At 41.0% G+C, this 19,299-nt stretch overlaps 1 protein-coding gene and 1 long non-coding RNA gene across 2 annotated transcripts in view; one reads left to right on the top strand and one right to left on the bottom strand.

Annotated features, from left to right (window-relative positions):
* Positions 1-19,299, bottom strand: part of CPVL (carboxypeptidase vitellogenic like) — a 109,484-nt gene that overhangs the window by 27,574 nt on the left and 62,611 nt on the right. Inside the window, exon 12 of the mRNA XM_029925789.1 lies at positions 3,897-4,079. Within this exon, the coding sequence (XP_029781649.1) occupies positions 3,897-4,079 (183 nt within the window). The remainder of the gene's footprint in view (positions 1-3,896; positions 4,080-19,299) is intronic.
* LOC115280729 overlaps positions 18,574-19,299 on the top strand; it is a 39,412-nt gene continuing 38,686 nt past the window's right edge. The window contains exon 1 of the long non-coding RNA XR_003903901.1: positions 18,574-18,616. This is a non-coding gene — a long non-coding RNA (uncharacterized LOC115280729). The remainder of the gene's footprint in view (positions 18,617-19,299) is intronic.

Genomic DNA, 19,299 nt, shown 5'->3' with positions numbered 1-19,299 from the left:
GGTGTTTGAATTATATGTAGAATTTTTTGGTTTTTGTTTTTAATTTTTTAATGTTTTATTTACTTATTTTTAATTTTTTTAATGTTTATTTTATTTTTGAGAGAAAAAGAGCATGAGCAGGTTAGGGTCAGAGAGAGAGAGAGACACAGAGACACAGAATCTGCAGCAGGCTTCAGGCTCTGAGCTGTCAGCACAGAGCCTGATGCAGGGCTCAAACCTACAAAGCACAAGATCATGACCTGAGCCAAAGTTAGAAGCTTAACTTACTGAGCCACCGAGCCACATTTTATTTATTTTTGAGAGAGACAGACAGACAGACTATGAGTGGGGGAGGGGGCAGAGGAAGGGAGACAGAATCCTAAGCAGGCTCCAGGCTCTAAGCTGTCAGCACAAAGCTGGACACAGGGTTCAAACTCACAAACTGTGAGATCATGACCTGAGCCAAAGTCAGACACTCAACCAACTGAGCCATGCAAGTGCCCCCCCCCTTTTTGTATTGTTTTTAATGATAACACAAAATGAAGGAGAGTTGGCAAGGAAGAACTAAGGTTCTTGCATTTATCTGGAAAATAGTAAACTTTTAATTTATAATAGGATGGAATAAGTCTCAGACTGATATTGTACCCTGGAGTATAATCATTAAATGAGATTAATAGAATATATAGCCTGACAAGCTTATAGGATAGGGTAAAGAACAAAAATAATACAAAACATTTGAGTAATATAAAAGGATAAAATAAGGAAAAAACATTGAAATACAAATAAGACAAATAGGAAATAAACAAAGAATTAGATTTAAACACAAATATATCAGTAATTACACTAAATGTAAATGGACTATTCCATTTAAAAATATTGTCAGAAAAACAAAACCCAATTATATACTACTTTAAAAAAACTATCTCTTAAATATAAACATTCAGAAAGATTAAAAGCAAAGAATTGAAAAAGATATCCCATGCAAATATTAATCAAAAGAAAACTTACATTGCTATGATACTATCACCAAATTAGATTTTAGGGCAAGAAGCATCACTAGACATAAACAGGGACATTCCTTAAGAATAAAAGAGTTAATTTGCCAGGAAGGTATAAGAGTTCTAAAGTTATATGCACTTAATAACAAAATAAAGTAAAAATGGATGTAAAAGGAGAATAGAAAAGTCTTATATTAAATATATATTACTTACATATATAAGATAACCATCTTATATCATATCATATTACATATTATAGTAATATATAAATATATATTAGAATATTGTACCATAATGAAAATAAAGTGGCCACAGAATAAGTAAATGCCATGAGTATAAAGTCAAGTAAAAATGTCACACAGAAAAGAGCATATATGGAATATGTCCATTTGTGAAAATTCAAAATCTAGTAAAAGTAATCTCAGATATTAGAACTCAAGAGAGTGGATACTTTGGGAAGAAGGGGGAACAATGACCACAGAGGGGACAATTGCTCTATTCTATTTCTTTATCTAGGTGATGATTACAATGGGTATCTTTGCTCTGTGAAAATTCATTTACCTGTACATTTATGATTTGTAAATTTTTCTATGTTATGTTATAACTCAATAAATATGTTTATTTTAAGAAAGAAATAAAGCAGAATCAATCTTATATAACATTGTTAAGTTATGTAAAATTTATGTAAAATTGTGTACATCAGCATCAATAAAAATGCAATTTTAGATGCTGAAACATTGACTTTTTCTTTTCCCTTTAAAAAAAAGTATTCAAATTTTACTTGTATAACTTGTTATTTAGAAACAGACAAATAAATACCAAACATGAAGTCTAGATTACTTTTTGCAAATGGAGAGCCTCCACTTGTCCAGGAATTCTAATATTTTGGAATCAGTCTTCAGAGTTCACCTGTTACTGGGGTTCCCAAGTCAATACCCAATCCAAGACCCAATACCCAATCCAGTTCACAGAGCACACAGGGCCGACACAGTCTTCCCTCCAGATCCCTTTGCAGGTCAACAGACCCTCCACTCTTCGCCCTTCCCCGACCCCATTTTCAGACCTCACATGCATTCTGCCAGAACTGTTTCTGCTCTGACTCATTTTATTTGCTATGGCGCTGGTGTTTAATTATTTGGTATAATTTATCTTCATTTAGGAACTATAATGTTATAAATTTTCCAACCTAGTTTCTCTTGACCTGAGCCCAGAAATATGTCTCTTGACTGTTCCTTTGTCCCAGGTAGTTCATGTTGCATGATATTTACATTTCTTACATTATTAAATGACTAGAATGACTGGAACAGGAAAAGGAAGAGCAGCTTTATATATTAGGCTACTGGTTATTTCTGCTTGACCTATCATTCCTTCCAGCACAAATGAGCAATGCATATCATAACCCAGTGACCCTTATAAAATTCTTTGTAAACTCATTTACTATCCCAAAGCAAAGTACTTTTAGGGTAGTATGGCTCTGAGATTAATTTCCTTTTTTAAAAATGTTTATTATTTTTGAGAGAGAGACAGACAGAGCATGAGCAGGGGAGAGGCAAAGAGAGAGGAAGACACAGAATCCAAAGCAAGCTGCAGACAATGAGCTGTCAGTATGGAGCTGGATGTGGGGCTGGAACTCCCCAACCATGAGACTATAACCTGAGCCGAAGTTGGACGCTTAACTCACTAAGCCACCCAGGCACTCCTCTGAGATTAATTTTTATTTGGAGCATGGATTTGCCTAATGGAAAGCTCGAGCACTTGGAAAGCTATAATTCCAAATATTCAAAACTACAGAATTGAGGTCCCAGTGTTGCCTCAAATAAGTAATTGAAGAAAGGGGCACCTGGGTGGCTCAGTCGATTAAGCATCTGGCTCTTGGTCTCAGCTCAGGTCATGATCTCGCAGCTTGTAAGATAGGGCCTTGGGTTGGGCTCTGTGCTGACAGCATGGAACTGCCTTTGGAGTCTCTCTCTCGTCCCCTACCCCACTCGCACATGCTCTCTCTCTCTCTCTTGCTCTCTCTAGCTCTTGCTCTCTCTCTCAAAATAAATAAATAAACTTTAAAAGAAAATTGTGAAGGGGTGCCTGGGTGGCTTAATCCATTAAGCGTCTGACTCTTGATTTCGGCTCAGGTCATGGATCTCACAGTTTCATGAGTGAGTTCAAGCCCCGCATAGGGCTCCACGTGCTCAGCGTGTAGAGCCTACTTGGGATTCTCAGTCTCCCTCGGTAGCTGTCTCTCCTCCATTCATGATGTCTCTCTTTCTCTTTCTCTCTCTCTCTCTCTCTCAAAAAAAAATCAAGTCCAGAAGATTTAAATTTCTTCTCTTGACTAAGCAGAAGCTTACCAGGGGACATTCTTAATTTCTCCAAAATCTTTCTGGAGGTAAATAGTGTAATCATCATGTAGTCACCAAAGAAGCCCTGCTGATCCTTGAGAAGCTGAAACCTGCAACCTGGAGGCACAGGGATGGGCGTGGCCAGCCACGACATCTGACCTCTAAAGTGGAGGTCACACTAGGGGCATCAGATATCAGTTGTCCTGGGGCTCCATGTGTGAGGCACAAATGTGAGCACAGAATTGCTAGAAGGGATTACACTGAATTTAACTGATAGTCCTTGGTTCAAGCTCTCCTTTGTTCCCAAATAGACTCATTCTCTCATTAAGCGATTTGCTTTTTGGGGCGGAGTTTTGAGTGTCACCTTGTCTCTTGAACAGTATCTAACTTGCTTTACATTAAGCACTATGACTTCAGTGAACTCACACCACCCTGCTCTGGAGAAAGTAGGGCTGCGCAAGGCACGCTTTGGCTGCTGTGTAGCTCTGGGTAGGGTCAGCCCTGCCTTACTCGTTCTCAGGCCTTAAAGCCAAGCCCCCCATCCCATTCCTCACAGCTTACAAGTCCCAAAGGGTTTCCATACCTGATAGAAGTCACCCACTTGGCGCACATAGCCAGCCACTTCGTTGTCAGATTTAAAGCTCTTCCAAACTTTTCTTTCTGCCTGCTTGTATTTCTGGGATCCTTTCCACCTCATGGCCATCAGAGAGCGCTCTGTCAGGGAGACTGCCACAATAATGTCCAGTTGGCCATTGTAGATCAGAACCTGAAATGAAATGGAGCCGGGGGCAGATGTGGGATTCGGCAGGTAAAGCCAGGGAGTCTATCTAGGTATAGATAGTGTGTGCACTGCAGGGAAGGAGATGTGAGCTTTTCTGATTCCGTGCTCAGAGAGGCCAGTCCAGCAGGGGAGTGGGGTCATTTTCCTCCAGTTGGCCACACACCCCAACAACCTGAAATAAACTCAAGCTTGGTCTCAGCCCCTGCAATTCTTCCAGATGCTCGAACCTTCCTAGGAATCTGCATAAAGGCTTCTCTCAATTACAAACGCATTTATGCTGTATTATCCAGTGATAGTACTTAGATGTACAACTATGTTAGAGAAGAGAGTGTAGGCACATTTTAGTGGAACAGAGGAACTTTACATCATTGGATTTTCATGAAGCCCACATTTTATTCACTCAGCTTTCAGGTACTGCTGGGAAGCTGGGCATTCTCTCAGGAGCTGTGAATCCATATTGTTCTCTCCTCTGACATTGACTTTATCGTGGCAACTATAATTTTTTGAGGTGGACAGACAGATGCAGGTGTCTCAGATTTGTTACGTGTTGGAGGCAAATGCTTGCCATGCCACTTCTGAAACTTCTTTTTTTTTTTTAATGTTTTATTTATTTTTGATACAGAGAGAGACAGAGCATGAGAGGGGGAGGGGCAGAGAGAGAGGGAGACACAGAACTGGAAGCAGGCTCCAGGTTCTGAGCTGGCTGTCAGCACAGAGCCTGACGCGGGGCTCGAACCCACGAGCGTGAGATCTGACCTCAGCCGAAGCCGGAGGCTTAACCCACTGAGCCACCCAGGCGCCCCTGAAACTTCTTTTTCTGAACCATGATAGCCACTTGTCAACAATGAGGAATGTCTTTTTCTCAAAATACATCTTTTTGTGTGTGTGCTAAGTTGGTGGATATTCTAGGAGAAACAACATTGAAGCAAGGTCTTGTCTCTTCTCCAAAACCAATATTCAATTGGCTTCAAAAAGAATTCAGAGAGTTTGTGGAATGAATTCTATGAAAATAAGCCCCCCAAAATATCTATTTATATATAGCACCATATTTATCAAGTCTTATAATGAAAAACTTGAACACAGTCTAAAATTTTGATAATTAGTGACTGGTTACATAAACTATGGCACAGAAATTCTAAAGAATAGAGCAAAGTCATTTAAAATGTTTCACTGAACCACGTGGCAACTTGTAAGCAATACTTGTCACACTACTGTTAAGTACGAGAGCTGAAAGCCAAATATATTTCATAATTATAAATGTATAAAATAGGCATATGTATTTACATGTATGAAATGCAACTTTAAAGAAAACGAATACCGTTGGTTAATTTAGGCGGTACAAATCGGGGTAATTTTCTCCTTTGTTTTCCATGCTTCTTAGGTTATTTTTAGGCAACTCACATGATCTTAATTCTCCTAAGCCATTCTCACTCAACCCCCAACAAAGAGGTTTTCCTCAACTCCAAGCTACCTTTGATCTACTGGGAAGTTCTGGTTTTGCTCAAGCGAAGACCTTTGGTTGAATCCTCAAATTGGATATAAAATGTTTCAGTGCATTTGTTTCCATCTCTGCCTTCCTGGTGTAGGCTTCTTAAAAGGCTTGCACATAATTAAACAGCCCAGGACTTTTACACACTCCAAATCCTCAAGCAGCAGTGGGCCAGGGTTCAGCCTAAGATGAAAGAGCCCCGGGCCTCTGCGGCCGGAGCATGGGGTCTTTCATGTTACTTCGTCACCATCACCACCTCCGCGCTCCTAAGCAGAAACCCAAGGGGAAAACTCCTGATCGATTTAAAGCCTCTTTTAAAAACTCAACTATCGCCATAAAAATTTGCATTGTTTATACAAAGAAATTGCCTCAAAGACCTTGGGTACTTATGGTGCATGCAAAACTCCTACAGCTGTTTTGCCAACAGTATGGAAACAATTAACACGATCTGTACCCGCCAGCGAACAAGGCTTAAATACTCCGCCATCCTAGGAAGGCTGATTAACAAAGATAATTATCTATAAAGTAATCCCTCTTCCAGAATTCAAGGAAAAGATGCTGCTTAACTAGCAAACACACAAGTGCGTCTGGCTGTTTTCCACTCCGTGGCTACCAAATGAAGCTTGCATCTTTCTGAGGGTCTCTTGTAGCTACCTTACTATCATCGGTCTGTTTTGAAATTCATTTGAATGTTTTATCTTTCAGGCATGCAAATCCACAGGCGACAGCAAAATCAGGCTTATTGGTACAGCATTAGAGCACAGGTTTGTTGGACTGAATTGAAATGAAGCCCATGCCTGAGTTGTACCCCTTTTTATTCAAGACTCCTCATAGACACGAGCAATAACTCTCTGGAACGAGGCAGTGAAGAGCTGAAATGCCTAATTTTGTGCATGTGATGGGTAGAAGGCCTGCTTTGGGAGGGGAGGCAATGGAAATCTTCTTTTTAAAGCAAGGAAAACTTTTTTAACTTCCAAAGGGTACATAAGTCAAATGCAAAAAAAAAAAAAAAAAAAAAGAAAATCAGATTAATGATCAAGCAGAGTGATTTCAAAGCTGGCATTTAAGGCTGCCCGCATTAAATATAAGAATTCCAGAGCTTTTATTTTTATCTAAATGTCACATTTACTCTCATCAGCCCTGACAGGAATATCTCAGTTGCCTTTAGGGCTGGGTGAGGGGGAGAGATATCCCAGAATCCAGTGACAGTAAGCCAAGAAGCCAGGGGAGTGGGGGGCCGGGCGTACCAGTGGGTGGTCCTGTAGCCCAGTGCAAGGGCACACGTTGGCCACCTTTGTCCTGGTAGTCAGATAAGTTCCAGAACAAGGCCAGATATGAGGGGTGGCACACATTTGTTCCACCTCTTCCTCTGGGGTGACCAACAGCCCCGGGTTTGCCCTGGCCTGCGGCACTTCCCAGGATGCTCGGCTTTCAGGCTAACCCTGGGACAGTCGGGGGCAAGCTTCTCCCCAGGCGTGTTGGTATTTTAAGCAACAAGATCTAAAGACAGAGAGGAGACAGAAATGAAGGCAGCTTTCAGCGACCCTTGTCTCCCCAGTAGTGACTGTGACAAAACCAGGCACAAGAAAGAGCGCTGGCTGGAAATGGCTCCAGGGACACCCGAGGCAGCAGCCTTAACCACCCGGGTCCCTCACTTTCCTTCCTGGACGAGCTGTGAAGCCTCCATTCAATGGCAAAGGCACTGCCTTTAGAAAATTTTCTTTCACTAGAGGTCTGACCAGTTAGCTGGGTGGAATGGATGGTTTGGCAAAGACATGGAAAAATGCTTCTTATTAAAAAATAAACGAAGACTATGATTCCACTGTTTGTACTCTAGGATTGTAACATCTTCACAGAGAGGTTTCAAGTTTGGGGAAAGAATACATCAAAACACCAACTGTTAAGATAGCTGAAATGGGGTGACTTGTTTTAACTTGACTGTTTTCTAGGTGGGTTTTGTAGCTGTTGTTCTTTTGGTTTGTTTTTGTAAATGTGATTAGGATGTTTTCATAATGACAAAATAGTAAACAATAACACTAAGAGGGTGGGAACCTTTGGTGGCAAAAATGGGCTTTTATTGAGGAATAATTTGTATTAACTCAAATATTACCAGCTCTCAATTTTTCACAACTAGGTAAACAGCATAACTAGTTTGTTTGTAGATAATCTTAAAAATCCACTCCAGAATCAAGCATTTATAAGAAATGGTAGAAGCCAGTTTGGATTACGAGCATCTTTTTCATTCATTTGTTTGGTCAAAGGCAGGGATGAGAAAAGCATTTTTATTATGTTCTTTACCTTCCAAAGTGCTTTCATGTACATATGGCTTCATTTTCACACTGCTTCTTGGTCAGGATGAGAGGAATTACAACGTCTGCCTCTATCTTACTGTTAAGGAAATTGTGACCCAGCGAGGGGTCAGAACGTGTCTGAGAGCCCAGACTCCCAAACTTCTACCTAGAACTCCTAGAGAAAGGAGCTAAATTCCTTCAGACCAACAGGCATCTACTGACTCCCTGCAGCTAAGTGTTTCGTGCTACCAAAAGCCTCTGGGAAGAGAGAGTTGGTTGAGTGTGAGACACAGTCCACGTCTCCAGTTCAGAAACAACGTTGGTTTGTTTGCCCAAGTCTGGTGACCTCTCTCAGTCATTTCTCACTTTGGCTCTATGGACAAGGATGTGTGCAAGGCCATTATCCAGCTGGCGACAGATGCCTCACTTCTATTGAAGGGGGTCCAGTGATTAAGCAGCTGTGGCATAGCTTGGTCTCCTTGAGAACCAGGCTCTCCTGGCGCTTGCTCTGCCCATAGCCCTCGCTCAGTGCCAGGCATCCAGAAAAAGTATTGACAGTTACTGGGAAGGGTCAATTGCATTCTCTAAAGGTTTTCTATAATGCTACATGTTGATTGTCCATTGCTTTGGCCTGCCTAGGTCCATTCTCCCTTCCCCTGATTACTGGACTCCCATACCCTCAATGGATCCAGTCCTGGTGGAGGCTGTCAATCACAATATCCTGCCTCCTCTGTGCAAGGGATGAACATGTGACCTAAGCTAGGGCACTCAAATGCTCTTCTCATAAAATGTGAATTGTGGGCAGACCCTGATGAGTCTGCCCGTTAGCAATCCTTCCTGGATCATCAGAATTTTCCTTAGTCTCAATCCAGTTCTTCAATCAATGTTTTCCAGGAATTCTGTGACCTATTGTGTCATCTGATAAATTTCTCTTATGCTTTAAGGAAGCACAGTTGTTTCTATGACTGAAAGTGTGAAATCCAAACTCATACACCAAAGGACCAGTGTGCCCCATGCCCCAGCTTGCAGTAATTGGGAACCCCTGGATGTGCAGCTTAACCTCCATGGGCTTCATTCCCTTTTTGGACATGAATATGGTAGGACCTACATCCCATGGTAGTCAGAGTAAAGGAGATAATGTGCACAGAGCGGTTAGTCCAGTGCCTGACACAAATTAGTTCAGTGAGTGTGAGGGCCTTCTCCTTTTCAGGTGGGTTTATGCTTGGATAATGACTTGAAAGACTCAGTAAAGCACTTCTTCTAAAATAAGCCTTCAGAATATGTGGATAGTCGTGGCTGCCAATCTCACCCTTCCAGAAAAGGCGAAGTTAGGAGCAAGTCCAGCCGGGCTAAATCTGAACTGCATCTATTCCAACACCCGAAATAACATGCCTTTCACTATTAATTTTACACACATTGGCCACGGTACCTCAGCAGTCCTTTTCTTGGTAGTCGGAGCCATGAATTTATAAATTACTCCTTTAAAAGAACTTTCAGTTTTGAAGCATGAGGTTGAAGGCAGCCAGGAATGTGCCCATATTTCACTGCTAGAAAAGTATGGTAAAGAACATAGCTTTTAGATGGACATTTTTGAATACGAGTAGAACTTTCTCATTCCTCTTGTGTTGGAGAAACTGTGCTGAGCATTTTGCATATGATTTCCCAGCACCGCCAAAAGGCCAATATCATTTATCCCATATTAGGGACAAGGAGACAGAGGTGCAAAGAGAGGAGGCAAACTGGCGACAAAGACTCAAGTTAGATCTGCTTGAGTCCCAAGTGTGCTTCTTAGGCGTCTTCTGTACTGCCTCACTGTCTAAATCACTGGCGCCCAAAGGAGCACATTGAACAGGCAGATTATTCTATATTTGTAATTCAACAGGCAGGAAGCAAACCTAAAGATAAGCATGGAATGAAGGATGCATGTTTATGGTTAAGAGCATAGGCTCTGTGGCTGGTTTGAATCCTAACTCTGCTTCTTGCTAGCATGATCATCTTAGGTGACTCAATCTGTCTAGAGCTCCATTTCCTCGTCTGTAGAATGGTGGAAGAGAAACATATATGACAGCGGGTCACTGGGAGAATTACATAAGGTAATGCATGTAAAGCTCCCTGCATTCTGGGAACATAGTAAATATTCAATCAACGCTCATAGCCATTTTTATTATCACCACATTTGAACAGCTCCACATAGCTATTCAAATAGCTCCACAATTTGCAAGTAAGATGTTACCTGTGAATTACAAACAGGATTTAGGATGTAAGAGTTAAAATTCTAATACAACTGCTGTAAAGAAGGGGGTGCTGCTGGGTGGCCCAGTTGGTGGAGCATCTGACTTCTGCTTGGGTCGTGATCTCATGGTTTGTGGGTTTGGGTCCCATGTCAGGCTCTGTGCTGACAGCTTAAGCCACTTCAGATTTCTGTGTCTACCTCTCTCTGCTCCTCTCCCGCTCATGCTCTGTCTCTTTCTCAAAAATAAATAATAAAAACATTAAAAAAATTCTAATACAACTGCACTAAGTCATCAGTTTAACAACAACAACAACAACAACAACAACAACAAAACCCAGCAAGGCCTTATAAAAAGTAATATGATGCTTGCAGACAGAAGGCTTGAGCTCCAAACCCAGCACAGTCTCCTGGGCAAACTGTGTGACCTTGGGTATGTCATTGACTCACTCTGAGCCTTAATTTTTTTCTCTGTGAACTGGAATACTTATATTCTAGGATTGCTGGGAGGGCCAGATGGGATGTGAGATGCAAAAGTATATAGCCTGAAGAGCAGGGTTTTATCAATGTTGTTGTTATTCTTGATCAAGAATAATCTGAAAAGTTAGGTTCCTATAGAGGAGTGCAGGTTTAAGTCGGCTGCTTGAAGTCAACATTCAGCTTGAAGGTATATACTCATGTGGTCCACACAGGGTTGCAATCAGATGCTGGCATCGAATTACTGGGAGACCTGACCATGCTGTGCGGGTCTTTCCACTCACCCACAGTGAGCTAACACCATCCCCACCCCTTCCTCAGTGTCCCCCCTCCCCTGACAGAGGTGTAAGGGTACCTGTCATCTAGTTCCTCTTAGAAGAGGAAAATATTTCTCTGTAACTTTGTTTTTGTCATTGGTAAAAAAGAAAGATCAGTAGGTCTCAATCCAACTCCATTCGTTTCCTTTCCTTCCTGGATTCACAGGCAGCTGAGTCTCACTTCCATTGAAAATGGAAGGGAAGTGGCCTTTTGTCAGAGTTGGAGGAAAGAAGGCACGCTCTCTCTATATGGAGAGCATTTTGATTGTTTGTTTAATCTGCTCATATGAAATCTCCACTTATTCCATAGTAAATATTTGTGGAGAGCCTGAGGACGAGACACTCAGGGAAGAGATATCAAAAGATGTGACCCCTTTCCCCCTAATGCTCCATATTTTTTAACTTGCCCAAACCAGTGAATAAGTAGACGGGAGAGGCAAGTTTACTCTTTCATCTCTAGGTTTCCCTTAAAAGAAGGGTCAACCAAAAAGTCAGTTCCGCTTAAATCTTTCTAAAATCTAGTCATTTCGACACTTCACACCATAAACCTTTCAGGTTCTGGATGTATATACATTGGTTTTTTCATGGATTTAAACCTCTCAGCAAGAAAACCTCTCCTTTGAAAAGACCTAAGGAACAGAATCAGAATGATAATTAACTTTATTTTACACGGTGTATACTTGTGAATGGGTAAATATTTTCCAGGTGCATATAAAGCAACCAACTGTGAGCCAAAGAGAGCTGCAGACCAGTTTACCCACAGACCCCCTGGCTTCTGAAGTCAGATTTTGACTCCAAGTAAGTAAGGGGGTCCCACGTGATACTCAAAGGTGGAAAAAGACATCTGTGCTTTTTCATGGTGGCTCTGCAACTGAATACTTGAAAGAAGGGATTTGGGGCAGAAATGTATATGAATGTGATTTTAAAATATTTTCATTGTCGCCAGTAGAAAAGCATAAGACTGAAAATAAATTATGTGAGGGCCACTTACCGATCGTTTGTGAAAACCCAAACTGAAACACACGTGTTACCGACAGAGAACACAAAGCTTTTCTCTCTGTTTCCCCCACTTCACTCCTCTACTTATTGGGACAATTTCTGCAACGCCACCGAAGGGGGCTTCGGTCTCTCACTATGACAGGAAAACAAATTGCGCTTTTGTGAGAAGGCTGGATTTTTGTTGTTGCATTTTTAGACGAAAGATTTATGCTTATATTTTGGCCCATTTACAATCCATCATAATACTTTGCAGACAAAGTTATGCTCTTTTCCCAATGATCTAGTGACCTTAATCTCTAACATTTTGTGGTTTCCTGTTTGGGGAAATGATTGAACAGCAGCCTAAGCTATTCCAGGCCATTCAGCATTCCCAGTTGGCCTCTATCTGTCTTAGTTTTGAATGTTCTCCTGTTCACTAATAAAAAAAAAAATTTTTTTTTTAAAAGAAGCTTTCCCTACAGATGCTAAATCAATGAAACTCCTACAAAGCAGCCCTCCACACTTCCTCTCCTGGCCGCCTTACTTATCATTCTTCTACTACAAACTCCAGGGTAGCCGGGAGTTCTTGCTGCCTGAAGCAATTAGCATGACCCACCAGTGCCTTTCTCCTGAACAGAAGAGAATGAACTTCACTAATATCCACTTCAACACGGGGTAATTCCTGAGGGTTTCCCAAAAACTCAACTGCAAAAGAAAAACTGAATTTCAGCTGTGGAGTATAATCGTCAAGTGTAACAACTGGAGGCAGAGTTGTTACCCTTTTGTGGACAACGCCTCAGCCCTACTTGCCCACTGCTTGCGCTTTCACCCCGACTTCTTCCTGGGGATTCTTTAGGGATATAGGGCTATCCTGCTCAGGAAGCCTGCATCCCCAGGGCCTGCTTAGCGAGACTGGTGGAAAAATAATGCAACCACTGAATGAAACAGTAGTCCCTTCTGCAACCAAGCTGTTCTTCAAAAGGGACATATTTTGCTTCCAAATGTAAGGAAAAGGGAAGACAAAGAAAGAGGGGAAATGAACTTAGAATAAACACCCCCATGTGCCTGCCATTCCCCTACCAGCTGGTTTTGCCAAGACGAGTAAAGAAAAGCGAAAGCGGAGAAACAAGGTTGAGTGAGTGTCCGGCGATTATACAAATAATGTCTTTTGGCCAAAAACAATGATTCCTGCTTTCTTGTAACTTAACTAAATAATTCAGTTGCTTTGCAAGGGGAACGAGAAGCAAAGCCACTTGAAATGGATCCAGCAAGCCATCACTGCAACTCTGAGCTCTTTGAAAGAAAATTTAACTACCTAGAATAGCATGCTTAAAATTACTTCTGATAATGACCCAGAATAACGTATTTCCTCCAGTTTGAATAGAAAAGTCATGGGGGCCACTTGAGGGGATTCTTGACTCGGCTTCTTGTTTCAGGGTCTGCTCTCCGAGCCTTTTTCTGATCTCCTAACCTCCTAAGAGGCCCCTCTGACCCTCATCACAATAACTGGATTAATGAACTGACACTGTTCCAGGAGCAGGACTGTCCATTCCCCCAGACAAGCCTCGAGAGAGAGGAATTGACCTCCCTGGTCGTCAGAATGTCAGCTTCAAGATCACACCAGGGGTCATCTCTAAAGACTGTCTCATGCTTGCCAATATTATTCTACTGAAAGGTAGGCCAAGGAGCCAAATCTTTCCTTTTTCCACATTATTAAATGGACTTCATTAATGAGTATACATTTGCACTCAACTCAACCAACAAGAAACAGCTCCGTGGAACAAATACAAATGCTATCATTTATAACTATGTCTACAGATACTGACCCACACTAATCAATACAGTAGCCACCAGCCACATGGGGCTGATGAGCATGTGAAACAGGGCTAGTCCAAATTGAGATGTGCTATATGAGTCTAAGATACACACTGGAATTTTGATGGCTTAGTACAATGAAAAGAATGTAAAATATCTCAATAATTTCTTTTTCTAATCTTTATTTTGAGAGAGATCACGCATGAGTGAGCACATATGCAAGCAGGGGAGGGGCAGAGAAAGGGGGAGAGAGAAAATCCTAAGCAGGCTCTTTCCATCAGCACAGAGCCTAATGCGGAGCTCTATCTCACCAACTATGAGGTCATGACCTGAGTCGAAATCAAGAATTGGAGGATGCTTAACCGACTGAGCCACTCAGACGCCTCTCTCAATAATTTCTTACTATTGATTGCAAGTTGATAACATGTTGGGCATATTGGGTTAAAGACATGTTATTAAAATTAATTTCACTTATTTCTTTATATATTTTTAATTTTTCTTCTAGAAAATTTAAAATTACATATGTGGCTTGCCTTATATTTCTACTGGAGAGCCGCCATATATACCTTGGGTTTGGTATACCCTGCAAGGAAAATCTGTCCCTTTGTTACCAGTTTCCAAAGGATAGGCACAACTTGCAAGGGCAGCCACTCTTAGAGGAGCAGTGTGCAGTTCACTGAGCTGTACTAAGGAAACTGGAATAAAGTGCGGCAGTGGAAGTTGCTCCTACAGCCTCAGTTATTACAGGAATAGACAGGAGCTGTAGGAAACCATTAAGTCCCCTTGCAGCTCCCTGCTCCTCCTCATCACTGTCACTCAAGCTCAAAAACAGATAGCTCCTCCTCATCACTGTCACTCAAGCTCAAAAACAGATAGCACTGCCACAAAATTGAGTGGGTCCATCAAGGTCTTTGAGAGGAAAGAACAGGGAACCTGAGTCCCTGTCACTATGCAATGTCACCATTGCCCACTCTCCCTTCTGCCTGGGCAGGGCAGAGACCTCCTGCTGAAGCTATCCCAAAGACCAACAGAAAGCAGGGAGGTCTTGTCGCAGGAGAAGTGCTGAACAACCTCAATAGGCATCAGTTTAGAAGTGCTCAGACTCTCCCAAAGGGAACACAGATAGTGGGAAGGCAGGCCCTCTACTACCCCGTGAGTAGAGAACTCAGCAAGGTGCAATCCACTTTGGATTCTGACTGGCCAGTCCACATTCTCTTCTCTCAGAACAAACTTCTCTTCCAGCCTGAGAAAGTTCTAATTCTCTGGAAATGAGGATTACTGTACCTTCATATTAGAAGAGGACCAAGAGTAAGTAGGCACTCGTTCAAAGAGCCAGCAAAGCAACTCCTATAAGTCTAATTCCCAGAGGCTGTGACTGTGGATTCCTCAGGCCACAAGAAGTGTGCGAACATTTTTGGACCAATAGACTGGGTCAACTGCCACTGAATTAAGTCATATTCAGATGGAAGAAGAGGAAACTCAAGTGGAAAAAGCACTGAACCTGGAGTCAGATCCTGTGGCAAATGGGCTCAAATGATGACGGCAAAGGTTAGAATAACCAAAACACTGGCTTTGCATTCTGAATCCATCACAGCTGATAGGAGACTCTCTAGCAGTGCCTGTGTGGCTCAGTTGGTTAAGCATCCGACTTCAGCTCCGGTCATGATCTCATAGTTCGTGGGTTCGAGCCCCACGTTGGGTTCTGTGCTGACAGCTTGGAGCCTGGAGCCTGTTTCAGATTCTGTGTCTCCCTCTCTCTCTCTCTCTCTGCCCCTCTCCCACTCATCTTCTGTCTCTCTGTGTATCAAAAATAAACTATAAAAAAATTTTTTAAAGGAGACACTCTAACATATAGACCACAGAAGTGCCCAGTGCCAATCCATCTACTAAACATTAGCAGAGCTTATTTTTTTAATTCTTATTTTTAAAATAAAAAAATTAAAGCTTTACTATCTTCCTCCCACACCCCAGTGGATGGTGGTGGGCACACACTGGTTTCCAATGGTCTGGTGTTTTACAACATTTGTGTCATTACTTTGCATCTTCTCCTGTTACACTATGGCATGAGAACTAAAGGCAAGGAAGCTACTGCAATGCGGTGATGTTTATTGCACAAGAGATACTCCACATTGCATCCAGAAAGGACTACTCTCCTCACTCTTTCCCTATTTACCTTTCCAAAGTAAAGTCAACTGATATAATTGCCTATATTTCATAGCAGTTGGATTGCCTGGCAACTGGATTTAAATATGCATTTCTTTGCTTATTGATTTTTAGATCCCTGGAATCTACCTAGCAAATGGTATCATCATTTATTATCTTTCTCCTTATACCAGCCTCCCCCTGCCATATTTGTGTAACTCCAGATTAGATTCTACATTTCCTATTGTCATAAATCACAAATGTACATTCTAATATTTTGAGTATAAGGTACCTTCACACAACAACAAAATAAAGCCCTTACAAAATGATTATGGTGCTTACCAGGCAAGGCAATGGAAAACAAACCAATCTATGTAAAATGTATTTTCAAACAACATAAAGAAGTAAGAGAAAATAAGAATACATGTTGGCTGGCATTTGAACATTTCATCCCAAGATAAATTTAATTCTTTTAATCCTTATTTATTTTTGAGACAGAGAGAGAGAAAGACAGAGTGTGAGTGGGGGAAAGGCAGAGAGAGAGGGAGACACAATCTGAAGCAGGCTCCAGGCTCTGAGCCAGGGCTTGAACCCACGAACCATGAGATCATGACCTGAGCTGAAGTCAAATGTTTGACTGACTGAGTCACCAAGGCACTCTGGATCCCAACATAAATTTAAAGGACAAGCAATTAAAGGTATCAAAAGCATGACAAATTTGGGTGAAATCAAAGTCTGTACCATAATTTATGAGTATTCCCTTTACCTTTTAATCATTGAAATCCTTAAAAATTAAAGGAGCCCAGAAGTACGGCTAATAAAAAAATTAATACTCTTCTTGTACTTGGATTATAACCGAAACAGGTAAAATGAATTCATAAGGAACTCTGCAGTATAAGTTGATTTTTGAATGCATACTATTTTTATTTGTCTATAAAGTGGCGGTTGCTTGTCTAGAGGCTATGGTTACATAAAACAAATGTCCCAGGATTAGCTTCCCTCTCTTTAGTTGTATTTCACTGGGAGCTACTTCCTCCTCCCACAAGTTTTTCATAGAACGGCATTCCTTCATTGTCTTCAAAGGCTTTGGAAGAAAAGTGATCACAACAGCTTACAGTCAACAAAGCCAGACTTTTTCCTTTTTCTTGCACTTTGGTGCAAGCTTAGAGTCCAACTAAGAAGTCAAAGAATCAGACCCATTTAAGTGTTGAAGTTTTCTTGTACGCTAGACATTTATCAAATCTAGTTTTCCTGGCCACTACTGCCATAGCCATTTTGCCATCAGAAGATGTCATTAAGGAAAATGCCACAAGCAATTAGAATGACTGCTAAAATGAGTTAGATTTACTAGAAATATTTACCTTTCAAATTTCTGAGTCACATTCATTACTCAGGAACTTCTCGTTTCTAAATGAAGATCTTTTGATAGGCTAGGATAAGTTAATAGTCACTCTAATAACCTGGGTGTTAAGATTTTCATCTGCTGGTAAAGCTGAGAAACACTAAGATCCTGAATTCTGAAGATGCAATTAGTTGAAATTTAATGAGCTGCGGAATGATAAATGGCAGGGAACTGTAACTTTATATTTACAATTTCCTGACAAAATGAACTTTTAAACACAGCAAACTAAGCCCTCCTCCAGGGCAATTTAACCCCTAAAAGTATAAGTATGTGGAGGTAAAAGAATTGGCATTTGGGGATGGTACCTCCTGAAATTGCAGTGATCTTCCAAACAACTTAGCAACAGGAACAACTTCAAATCCAAGAAAAATGCTTTGATTTTTAATCCAAATGGTCCTTAGGTAAAGAACTGTAGCTCCTGTTCATGGAAATAATGGTTTCGCACAGCAAATCCACCACACACACACACACACACACACACACACACACACACACACCCCCTCACATTCTCTCTCTCATGTACACTTAGTCTTTGAAAATATAGCTCATATTTTTTGTGGAAGGCTAGAACAATAACCAGACAGAGAAAGGGAGGTTAAAAACATATTCAGATTTTTCAAACAGGAACTGTCTCAAGAACAGCATAACTATCAGAAAGGACTGGACACCAGGGCACAGAGCTCTGCAAAGAGCAGAGGGTATAATTCAGAGCCAACAGCTCTTGTAGAGTGTGGGCTGCATTTCCTAGATTCTAGAGATACCCTCCACACCGTTTCACATCTTATTAGTTTAAAAATCAAGATACATCTTATAATCAATGTATGAGAATGTATTTTTTTTAATTTTCCTTAAAGAGGAAGGAACATAAGACATAATATAATCAATGGCAATCAGACTGGTGAATTATTTGCAGTTTACTAAAATCAAATAGGATCTCATTGTTAAGACCTATTATGGTAGAAATGAACAAACCACCAGTCTTTTTACTGTCATTCTGTCTCCCTCCCCCTTTCCTTCCAAGTTTATTGCACAGTATATGCTAATCGCTATATTAGGCAACTATATCAGAATCTTTGCTGGAGTGGACCATGATTACGGTTTTGTTTTGTTTGTTTGTTTGTTTGTTTTTTGAGGCTCCCCACGTGCTACTAAAGCAAAAGAAGCAACACACCCCATAACCAACATGAAAGTGCAGTTTCACAATGATGAGAAGGGCAAATTAAAGGAAGTAAATTGTATTAAGCAACATCTACTCTCTGCCAAGCCTTTTGACATTACTTCCGTTTTCCCATGACACTTCTTTCATCTTTAAAGTTTATTGAGTGTCTACTATAGATCAGACACACTGCTAGGTGCCTTGTACATGGTGGTGAACAAGAAGGTAAGATGAATGCCCTTATTATGCTTATTGCCTATGAGATAAATAGAATTTTACAGATTTGGGAGTGAAAGGGAAAATTTTAATTCTGACACTGAACACACCTTAATACCACTGTCAGGGAGCTGGGCTAGAATATGGTTTGTAAGATGAATTTCGTGCCAACCAATGGGCCTCTGGGGCCAGGTAGGAAAAGATTATTTTGATTACCGTTTTCGTTGGTTTCCATATATTTTTTAATTTCTTCTCTAATTGCCTGATTAACGCAATCATTCTTTAGTAGGGTGGTTTTTAACCTCCACATTTTTGGAGGCTTTCCAGACTTTTTCCTGTGGTTTATTTCAAGTTTCACAGAATTGTGGTCTGAAAGTGTGCATGGTATGATCTCTATTCGTTTATACTTATGGAGGGCTGCTTTATGCCCCAGTATGTGATCAATCTTAGAGAATGTGCCATGTGCACTCGAGAAGAAGGTGAATTTCCTATCTTCAGGATGCAGAGTTCTAAATATATCTATCAGTTCCATCTGTTCCAATGTGTCGTTCAGGTCCATTGTTTCCTTAGTGATTTTCTGTCTGGTTGATCTATCCATTGCTGTCAGTGGAGTATTACGGTCCCCTGCAATTAGCACATTTTTGTCAATAAGATTGTTTCTTTCTGTGATTAATTGTTTTATGTATTTGGGC

Source organism: Suricata suricatta, chromosome 2 (genome assembly GCF_006229205.1).
Source record: "Suricata suricatta isolate VVHF042 chromosome 2, meerkat_22Aug2017_6uvM2_HiC, whole genome shotgun sequence".
Lineage (NCBI taxonomy): Eukaryota > Metazoa > Chordata > Mammalia > Carnivora > Herpestidae > Suricata > Suricata suricatta.
This window is presented reverse-complemented; position numbering and strand designations above follow the sequence as displayed.